We start from the raw sequence: 11,765 nt of genomic DNA, 5'->3' as shown, positions 1-11,765 counted from the left end.
ATCATTTCCTGATCTTGGACGCATCAAGTGGTATCAGAGCCACTTTAGCTGGTTTGTTTTCTTTCATCATTCATCTTCTCATCTCTCCACGTTTTTCTTTTTTTATTTCTTAGATCCGGGCTGTTCATTTACGGGCTGTTCCTTTACTCCCTTGTGATCGCCTATTATAAAAAAAAAATCGATAAAAAAAAAGTTTTGGCTTGAATCATTTCTGAAGAGAAATCCAGGGGGAGTGGTGGAAGAGAAACCCTGCTGGCTGAAGAGAAACCCAGCCTTAGGACAGTTAAGGCGGATCCATATCAAAATTCTCTTCATCTTTCTTTCTCTTTTCTTTTTGCCACAAAGTTTGTTTTGGGTTTTGATTGCTGAATTTTGACTGCCTATCATCCTTTGAACTAGTGAAAGAACTCTGAATGACCATCTAAAAATCGTGAACTAAACATTTGAGAGTGTGAGGATTTTTATTTGCTAACTTTGTTAAGTGTTTTCAGGATGTTTGGACTTCTCAAGAAATCAAAACCACAACAAGACGTCTACTTTCCTTTTAAAACTGTTTTTGAAAAGGAGCAATTGAATTTTGATAAGAAACAGTTTGCTTCTAATGGGTTTGACTTTGTGCATAAACAAAGGAAGAGACAAAACAAGTGCGATGATGAGAAGTGGGTCAGAAGTGGTGATCGTCCCTTCACCAAAACCAAGAAAAGCAACCGTGATGTGCCTGATCAGAACGAGCTTCAGACTTATGCCAGCTGGGAAAAGATGTTCGATAAAGCGATTCATGTTGTCCGGCAACTCAAAAAGAAGGGAAACACCAACACTTCTTCTGCAGCAAAACAGCAAACTAATTCTTCTTCTCTTTCAAATTCTGATTTGAAAACTAATGTGTTGTCTTCTGATAAAAGCAAGGCTGTGAAAACCACGAGCAAGGCTCTTTCTACCAGGTGCTTCAAATGCCATAGGGTCGGTCATTATGCCAACAAGTGCCAAAAACAGAAATCGTTGGTGACTTTGGAGAAAGTTGAAACCGAGCCAGAAAAGAAAAACCCTTTGCCGATTTTCGATGACTATGATATGAACCGAATGAAGGGTCATGTGGAGAGCAAAATTGTGGTCATCAAGAAGGATCTTCTTCCATTCACAAACCGGACCGAACTCAAAGTGAGCAATGTTCTGATTATGGTTCTTTTGCTTATAATCATTTTCCTTTTATTGTTTCAGATTTGAGGATAAATCTTTTTGAAGAGGAAGGGAATGATGTGCCCCGGTTCGTGGATCAGTCCATTGGAGCCAACCAGCATGGAGATCAGGACGTTCTGAACAATTTGACCGAGGTTCGTTCATCTGACCGTACCAGAGACACTGACTGAACCGTCCCGCGTGTGTCTTGATTGGAGCTTCGGCTGGAACCACGACCAGACGACCGATTGCCCGTACTGAAGCTCGTCTTCCCCGACCAACTCGACATTCTAAGACCCATGGTCGAGCCAGACTTAGCTTGGGTGGTGAAGAAACCGAAGACGGACATGCATTCTCATCCGGCGGACCATCCGGACAGTCCCGCAAGCGTTCTTATCATTTTCCGCGCGTGACCAGATCTAGTATTCTCCATTTTCCGTGCCTTGACCAGATCTAGTCTTCTCCATTTTCCGTGCCTTGATCAGATCAATTCTTCTTCATTTTCCGTGCCTTGATTAGATCTAGTCAAATTTGTATTTTCTATGCATTGTTTTCTCACATTTTCTTTAATTGTCTTTGACTACAAAACAGTATAAATATGTAGTCCCCTTTGATAAATAAAATCAGTTCAGTTTTGGTTGTTTATTTTCGATTCTTCTTTTCTCTGAGTGAGAGAGAGAGTTCTTAGCTAGTTCATCGGTTTGAACCGACTTGTTGATTTGGTGGTCAGCCAATCATCTTTGTGTGTCGTTTGGTGGTTAGCCAACACACTACATTCGTTCTTAGGTGGGTAGCCTTAGATCGTGGGTATATCAAGGGTCATTCCGCATCTCTTGACGATCCTTTCAATCAATATCAGTTCCAGAAGTGTCGTTTGCCTTCTCGGATCATATCCAACATCCAGCTAAAGTGATCCTTCCCGATTTAGGGTTCATGGAGTTGTCGCAGATATCATGTCTATCGCCTCTGTTTTTATTTCAGTTTCTTTCAAATGGATTCCCCGAGAGGAAAATGTTGTAGCCGATGTATTGGCAAAACCGATATTAGGTGTAAATGAGGTCTTAATGTCTTCTACCTAACTACTATTTAATGAAAGTGTGTTTAAAAAAAAAAAAGTTTCTTTATTTAGATTTCCTATTTTAAGATATATTTATTTTAAGGTAAGAAAAAGTATTTGATTTTATGTATAGACATTAATTGTTATTTTATGAAATTTGACATTTATATTAATTTTATTATATTATTTGGTGTACATAATAAATATTGAATAGAACTTAAATTTGGTTTTAGATATAATATTACTAAATCTCATCATAAATATATTAAGTGTTAAGATAATATAAAGATAATTTCATTGAGAATATAAAATAAACAATATAGTAATAGGTTCTTACTTATATAATATATATATATATATATATATATAATTAATTTATAATTTTAATGGGACCATATATATACATAGAATTTTTTTTAAAATTATTATCTTATTATTTTATCGATTTGTGTCAAATTTTGAACCGGTCCAAGTTGGAACCGGTAAAATTTATTAATTTATTGAAATCATTAATTTATCGAGTATTAATTTATAGAGATTCCAGTGTATATTCAGGATTGACCCGTGACCCGTCCTGCCGTAAGGCACACAAGGCATGTGCTTCAAGCCACAATTTCTTTTTAGTAATTTAGGTAGTGTTCCATTTGTCTTGTCATTGTATCTCAAGGTTCGGTCAGAGCATCTACAACCTACTATAGTTTTCATTCTAGATATAAAGACAAAGATAATGGTTCAAAAGGTCGTTTACCAATTCTTAGAATCAAACCCGGTGAGATTTGCCACACTAGTCAACGCATCCCGCCATAACTGTATTTCATCCTTTGTTTTCTTGTAGTCTTGGCATGTCTTTTTGAATATCTCTCCAAAGTCTCCTTCCTGCTTCCTGACTTCAGAAGGATCCACACAATAGAAAACCGGTATCACAATTTGACCCAATTCTTGCTTGCATTTCACTATCTCCAGCAATTCGTTTAGGCACCATGCAGAGGAGGCGTAGTTTTTAGTGAAGATGACGATCGCGATCCTCGAATCCTTTATCGCCTGTATAAGCACGGGGCTCAGCGATTGACCTTTGTCGATCTCGTTGTCTACGAAAGCAGTGATCGATTTACGATCCATCTCATCTCGAAAGTGGCTGAGAAATTGTTTGCGGATATCTTCCCCTCTGAAGCTCGGGAAGACGTCAATGGCCCAATTGCGAGACGAAGAAGAAGACATCCAGAGAACGAAACAATCTAGGTATAATGCAAATCTGAGAATAAAGTGACGACCACACGTTTTCCTGTAGTAGCTAGGATAAACACTTAATCAAAAAGTAAAAAGATTGTTTGCCCAAAAAGAAAGAACTGAATTATTTTTTGCTTTGTTTAAATGTAAGAAGAATGTTGTCATGCATAACATATAATTCGTGTGATTATATATATATTAGTTTAGTTTGCATGGTTAGCCATATGATGGTCAATACTTCATGTATCCCGCAATCATTTTTTTTTTTTTTTTTTTTTTTTTGCTAAAAAGTTCACAGAAGTTTTCTCTTGATTTCTGAAAAGAATGTAATTTGCCAGATGAATCTAAGTTGTAAGGATGCATAGACGACTAGCAAAGGGAGATATAGTCATATAGGGGAAAGAGACAAAGCGTCTGGGGTTTTCTTTTCTTTCAATTATAAAATGTTCTTAAGATATTATTGAGGTTAATGATAATGGTTGACCGATTTATAAGATTCCTATCATTGGTAAAATAAAAATGGGTTGAATCGGCCAATATTCGCATCTAGGCTCTTTATAAACTTATAGCTAAACTTATAAAATTTTAAACATAGCACGTAATCACATAAGAGTTGACATGTTGATGCTAAAAAAAGAGTTGGCCGAATATTTCAACCTTTTTTAGGATGCAAATGGATGTAGTAATTTATTGTTAGAATGTACCAATGCATATATAATAAATACTCCATTCATTTCTTAAAAAGAGTCATTTTAACATTTTAGATTTGTTTCACAAAAAAATTCATTCTACATTTTCAGTACAAAATTACAAACAATGTTTCAATTTTAACCTCATTAATCTAATGTATTAATTAGAGAGAGAATTTTTGTTAATGTATTAATGATGGACAAAAATAATTTTTTAGTAGTTTTCTTAATTTGTGTAAAAAAAGTCAAATTAACACTTAAAAAAGAGTAATATTTTTGACTATATGTATGTATAAAATAATATTTATATAATTATTACTCCATCAGTTTCGCAAAAAATGCCACTTTGATATTTTCACAAAGATTAAAAAATGATTGAAATGCATTTAAGTTTTTATTAATTACACATATTCCAACCATAGTATTTGAGATAATAAAATTTTTTATAAAATCAATATATTTGTAATTAATATTAAGTTGAAAGTTGCATTGAATTTTAAAATGACATTTTTTAGAGATAATTGGAGAACTACCTCCACTTTCATAAACTAATTTCACTTCCCATTTTGCTCATACACATACTCTCCTAGTCCTCTTTCTTCTCTTCCTTTTTCGTTTCCTCTCTTATCTCTCTCTTTCTTCTGAAACTACATCTCTTCTTTTGCTTCTCCAACTCTAAATCATAATCCAAATCAATCGATTGTCTTTGTCACTTGTCTGGAATCCTCCGCATATGTGACTGTCGAGACCATACCACTATTGAGGCGAAGCTGAGAAAATCTAGATTTACGGAGATTGATGAAGGGGATAGTGGAAATAAATGTTTTCAGCTCATATATGATTTCGTTTGATATAGTGGAAATACATGGTTTTGTTATGACATAAGTTCCTACATACCCTTTCAAAAATTCATTCGTCAGAAAACCAAAACGGTGAATTTGTTCAAACCTAAAACAGAGAAGAGAAAAGTGAATCTGTAATGTTGTTTTATGATTTGGATAATAACAATGTTAACTGATATTTTCCTTTGTATCTGATATTAATTATGTTTTAGGAAAACACCAATTTACTCTTTTTTTAGATACATGTTTTGTTAGCTGTTACAAAAGATTGCTCTTAACTGATAAATGATAAGTAAGATTTTACAAATAAATGTTTTTCAGTTGATACATTGTTTGTTAGGGATAAATAGTTTGATACATTGTTTTTTTTGCTGTTATATATGTCTGATATAATGGTTTGCAAGATGTTACCAAATAATTATCGTCAGCTAATGGATTCTTTGTTAGCCTATAAGTAATTAGTTAGCTGGTACATTGTTTGATACAAGGTTCTAAAAATCGGTCTACTCGGCGCCTAGGCCCCCGCTTAGGCGGCAACTCGGTCCTATCCGAAACGATTTTCTTAAAATCCGATTTATACCGATTTATATGATTCAAATTGGTTTAAACTGTTCTAAATCGGTTAAAATTAGTTAAAATCGATATAAAATTGTATATATATATATATTAAATTAAGTAATAATATTATTACAAATCTACAAATTTGTCTAGTTTCTTCTGTTTTGTATATCTAATTTTGATAATTCATCACAATAATTTTATAATTAAACTTAAAACTAAAATATGTCATATAAATGTATAAAATATATAAAATAAATCAATAATTTGCTAACGCCTAGGTCTTGCCTAGTCCCCGAATAATCCGCCTAGTCGCTAGTCCCCTATAAAGCGCCTAGTCACCGCCTAGAGATTTTTAGAACATTGGTTTGATATATGATTTGTTATCTGATACATGAATTGTTACATGATACATATTTTATTAGCGGGTTCATGAGTTGGTAGAAAAGAATAAGTATTCCTTACTCTCTATGTTATTGTTTCGTTTAACACTTTACACATATGATAACATGTTAAAAAAATATGTGGTATATTAAAAATTAAAATACTTTGATATATTTTTGGTCATATATTCTCAATCATCTTCATAATCAGTTACATTATTTGTTAATATGGTAACAATTGTTGTACCTTGCTAAGTTAATCATTAACTATTTTACTTCTACATTTTTAACTGTTAACACTTCTTATATCAGCTTTTGGTAAATTCTTGTCACAATGTCAAATATGATAAGAGGAGGAAGAGGGTCGATGAAAGATTTGTGTCGAAATTAAAGCTGGTAACAGTTGGGAGATTCAGAAAAAAAATTGATGAACCCAGATTTTTTAAAATGTTTTCAATGTTGATGAATGATGAAAAAAGATTGTTGGGAATCCTACTTACACGTGATTCAGTTGAGCTTAAAAAAATCATGTGAATTAATTTGCAAAGAAAAAAAATCGTATACAATGAAAAAAAGAAAAGAATTGCAAGAAAAAAAGAAAAGAATTGCAAGAAAAAAAGAAGAAGATAGAGAAATGAGAAATGTGGCAGTAGGGACATTTTTGGAAGTTGAGGATGAAAGTGTTACAGCAATATGTCTTTGTGTCTAATCATGTACACTCTTCTAATTTCACTTCCAAATGAGGGTACTTGGCTAAATCTCCTCATTTTTTATGTAATAAGAAAAAAATGTTAAAATGATACTTTTTAAAAACAAAGGGAGTAAACAAAAAGATTATTTTCGTAAAAATATATATTGATGACGATTTACTAATTTTATACCTATACTCGTAACATCACGTTAGAAAAGTGCGTGATCAATACTTTTATAAGTCCATTGAAATGGGCAGACTTTGTAACAACTACAATATGTTTAAACATGTTACGGAAATTGCATCCTATAACTATGAAAAAATTATAATTCATAGCAAAAAACCCTAACTTTTATCTACAGGACATATATTTTATGTAATAATGCTATATTATCCTCTAAATTCAACCCATTTAACTTGCTGAGAATTATCTATTAGAATAAATATTAAATAAATAATTAAAAAACTTGGCTACCATTTATGCACATATCTTTATCTTCTTCTTCTTATCAAATCTTTGTTTTCTCTTCATACATATGAACACATACCACTTCATCTCAAGGCGAGGAAAAAGTAAGGATTATGGGCTTGCAAAATTGAGTTTGGAGGAGAAGATGGCACTCTAGAAAACGACGAATAAAGGGTAATACCGAATAAAGTTTGGTAGAATTGTTATGGATTTAATTATGTCAAAATCAATGCTATATCTTTAATTTCTAGTGAGAATTTGGTTATTTAGCTAATTCACCCAGCATGTTATGGTTTGCTTTGGCGAAAACGAATAAAAGCAAGGCAAAGCATATAGGAGAGGGTTCAAAGATTATTTCTATCTAGGAAGCATCAGTCCACAGCTCTGTTTTTTTTTTGGACAGAATAGCAACCGTAATAAAAGCGGTCAAGCATCCTGAAGATTACTGCTGCCGGAGAAGAGATGTTGTCATGACAACCCTTGCTACATTCAGACCAGATCGAACAGATTGTTGCTGAAGCCACCAAACGTTTGAGCAGCTTTGGTGCGACTTTGTCTCGTAGCATTAACCACTCAGAGAAGGCTAACCATGTGTGGAACTCCGCATAGATGTAACCCATTCTTTGGTGGAAAAAGAGCCAATTTCGACCTTAACAATTTCAGTACCAAATACAACCTGAACAAATAGTCAGTGCCAAATACGACCTCAACTCAACTATTAATTAAAAATACTATTTGAACTTCTTAAAACGTGCATAAATCTATATTGACTCTAACAGAAGTTAGTCAACCGTTAACAAGATAACGACTTTTTTTGATCTTTTAAAAAACAATTATGTTCATTATGTGACTCGAACCCATGCCATTATACACTATAAAGGGGGCACACTAACCACTAGACTAAAGTAAATTTTTGAAATATTATTACAAATTTGAAATTATATTAATCACTATAAATCTTCATCTTATCCAATTAAAACTTTGGTGACTATTGTTTATGATTTATATAAATACATTAACATGTGTTTTACTTATCATATCTTAAATAAACTTATATATTACTAAAATATAAATAATAAAATATTCATAATTATAAAAAATTAAATATACACTTACTTTGAAGCTATTTATAATTTTTTCTTATATAAATTATTTTTAATTTTTAAATGTAAGTGGGGATTTTTTATTTTTTAAAGTTAATATTATATATTTATGATATTTTGTTCAAATTTTAAGAGGCATCTTACCTTTCTTTCACTAAGATTTTTTTTTCAAAATATTAGACATATTAAACAATAACTAAAACATATAAAAACATAAATATATAGAATATTATATTAATTTTGAAGAAAACAAATTACCATTCAAGGTTTAAAATTTTAAAATAATTTATATAAAAAACTTATAAATAGTTTCAAAGTTTAAGATTTTTTAAAAAAAATTGTATAATTCATAAACCGTTAGATAAAACGGTTGATTAATTTATCTTAGGGTCAATGTTGATTTAGGAACGTTTTAAGAAATTTGGGTAATATTTTTGAATTATGTTTGAGTTGAGGTCGTATTTGGCACTGACCATTTGTTAAGATCGTATTTGACACGACTGAAATTGTTGGGGTCGAAATTGGCCCTTCCCCCCCCCCATTCTTCCTAGCGAGAGTCTCCAAGGATCCAAAAGATCCGAGAGAGGTTTTAAACCGTCGACAAAGTATGATCCTAGTGAGTATGTATTACTTACTGATGGAGGGAAGTCTGAAAGCTATGATGAAGCTTTGGATTATGAACACAAATATATGTGGTTTTGGCGCAATGGATGAAGAGATGGATTCTTTTGAGGAGAATCATACATTTGAGTTGGTGAAATTGTCTAAGGGCAAAAATGCTTTGCTTAAAAATGGGTGTACAAAATTAAACATGAGGATACCAATTTGCCATGTCGATTCAAGGCTAAATTGGTTGTAAAAGGCTACAGCCAAAAGAAGGAGACTGATTATGATGAATTTTTTTCTCCTTTTGTGAAGATGTTATCTATTCGGGTTATGCTTTGATTGGCAGCGAGACTTGATCTAGAGGTTGAGCAAATGGATGTGAAGACTATTTTCCTTCATAGTGATTTGGAGGAAAATATCTACATGGAACAACTGGAAGGCTGTGTGAAAAAGGGAAAAGAAAATCTAATTTGCCGTTTAAAGAAAAGTCTTTATGGATTGAAGAAAGCATCAAAACACTGGTACATGAAGTTCAAGTCTGTTATGGGGGAACAGAGTTATGGAGAGACTGATTCAGACCATTGTGTATTCGTGAAGGTGTTTTGTGATGATGATTTTATCATCTTGTTTCTGTTTGTCGATGATATGTTATTGTGGGCAGGAACATGGACATAATTAAGGAGCTGAAACAACAGCTCTGTGAGTCATTTTCCATAAAATTATGGGTCCAGTGAAACAGATTCTCGGTATAGAATTGCTCAAGATAAAGATGCGAAGCTTATCTCAGGAGAAGTACATTGAAAAAGTACTTAAACGGTTTCAAATGGACTAGTTTAAAGTGTTGAGTACTCCTCTTACTCCACACTTAAGATCAGCAGTCAACAGAGTCTGAAGACATATGCGGAGAAGGAAGATATGGCGAAAGTTCCATATGCTTCTGCATAAGGTAGTTTGATATATGCCATGGTCTATACAAGACCAGATTTAGCCTACGTGTTGGAGTTGTCAGCAGGTTTCTCTCCAATTCGGGAAGAGAACATTGGAATGATGTGAAGTGTATTTTGAGATATCTTTGAGGGACTTCTGATTTAAAGATTACATTTGGAGGTAAAAAGCATTTTCTTGTCAGATACACTGATTCTGACATGTCTGGGGTTGTTGATTCTAGCAAGTCTACTTTGAGTTGCTTGGTAACGTTTGCGGGTGGAGTTGTGGCATGGCAGTTAAGGCTGTAAAAGTGTGTTGCACTATCTACCACTGAGCCAGAGTCCATTGCTGCAACTGAAACTTGTAAAAAGTTGTTGTGGATGAAGAACTTCTGTGAAGAGATCGGTTTCAAGTAAGAAAAGTATGTGTTGCTTTGAGATAGTCAAAGTGTCATTTGTCTCGGGAATAATTTTACATTTCATTCGAAATCAAGACACATTTAGAGGAGGTATCATTGGATACGAGATGTGGTTGATTCTAAGGATGAGGAACTTGAGAAAGTTCAAACGGATGATAATAGAGCTGATATGATGACAAAATATTTGCCGAGAAAAAAAACTTGAAGTATGCCGAAAGATAGCTGGAATGGTTGTTTCCTCCACCTAGTCAGAGGGGGAGTTCTTGATCGCATGTGTAAGATCTGGATCAAGCGATTGGTTTTTCTTGATCTAGTTATCTTTGAAAGCAATGATAAGTTTTCGATCTAGCTCCTTCAGAAAGTGGTTGAGGAATGTCTTGCGGACATTTTCTCCGCTGAAGCTTGGAAAAACTTCATATGACCAATCATGCGAAGAGAATGAAGAAGAATAAGCCATATAGAGTTGCTCCGAAAAGCTGATTCAAGAAAGAAAAATAGTTAGAGAAGAAGTGAAACCAATGAATTAGAGCATGCCCATCAAGGGTTCATACCCAAAATCCTCACGGAATCCAAAAAAAATTATTATTATGATATTTGCGGGCCCCAGTGTTTTGATGATATTGTCTCTCATGAGCTAGCTGGTATGATACGGGTTCAACACTGTTCGCGGGCCGTTCCCACTGACACGTGACGGCCCGCGATTGGTTCTTTTTTTAAAATAAAAAAAAATAAAAATATTACGAAAAAAATAAAAATTAAAAGAAAAAAGCTAATCTAAGATTCCGTGTCCGGGTTTACTAATGGGGATGCTCTTAGAGCACCATTAACCATGTATCTTAAAAGGTTTTTAACCACAATCTATACTAATAAAATGAACCTTTTGAAGCTCCAGAGAGCGTCCACATCAGCAAAAAAAACTTCTTCCAAAAAACGACACATGGCATTTTTTTTTTGGTAACTGTCCTTAATGTAATATTACCATTTCATATAAAAAATTAAATAAATAAATTCGAAAATTAGAATATGAAAATATACAATATAAGAAAATATACAATATTACATTTTTTTACGTTTAGTTTACAAAAAGGTTAAAGAAATAAACTTGAAAATTAAAATAAGAAAATATACAATATAAGAAATGATAATATTAAGTTAAATAAATAAACTCAAAAATTAGAATAAGAAAATATACAATATAAGAAATGATAATATTAAGTTAAATAAATAAACTCAAAAATTAGAATAAGAAAATATACAATATAAGAAATGATAATATTAAGTTAAATAAATAAACTCAAAAATTAGAATAAGAAAATATACAATATAAGAAATGATAATATTAAGTTAAATAAATAAACTCAAAAATTAGAATAAGAAAATATACAATATAAGAAATGATAATATTAAGTTAAATAAATAAACTCAAAAATTAGAATAAGAAAATATACAATATAAGAAATGATAATATTAAGTTAAATAAATAAACTCAAAAATTAGAATAAGAAAATATACAATATAAGAAAATAATAATATTACATTTTTTTATATTTAATTTTACAAAGAGGAGTGTTCATGTTAGGATACAAATCTTTTTTCCAAAAGAAGTCATGTGGCTCATT

The 11,765-nt window shown here is 32.4% G+C and overlaps 1 protein-coding gene across 1 annotated transcript in view; it reads right to left on the bottom strand.

Moving 5' to 3' along the window:
* The window catches only part of LOC106317939 (disease resistance protein RPS6-like), a 14,076-nt gene extending 10,495 nt beyond the window's left edge, over window positions 1–3,581 (bottom strand). Inside the window, exon 1 of the mRNA XM_013755756.1 lies at window positions 2,982–3,581. Coding sequence (XP_013611210.1) covers window positions 2,982–3,451 — 470 coding nt within the window. The 5' untranslated portion in view covers window positions 3,452–3,581. The remainder of the gene's footprint in view (window positions 1–2,981) is intronic.
* Between the last annotated feature and the right edge of the window lie 8,184 nt (window positions 3,582–11,765).

The sequence above is a fragment of the Brassica oleracea genome, chromosome C9 (assembly GCF_000695525.1).
Source record: "Brassica oleracea var. oleracea cultivar TO1000 chromosome C9, BOL, whole genome shotgun sequence".
Classification (NCBI taxonomy): domain Eukaryota; kingdom Viridiplantae; phylum Streptophyta; class Magnoliopsida; order Brassicales; family Brassicaceae; genus Brassica; species Brassica oleracea.
This window is presented reverse-complemented; position numbering and strand designations above follow the sequence as displayed.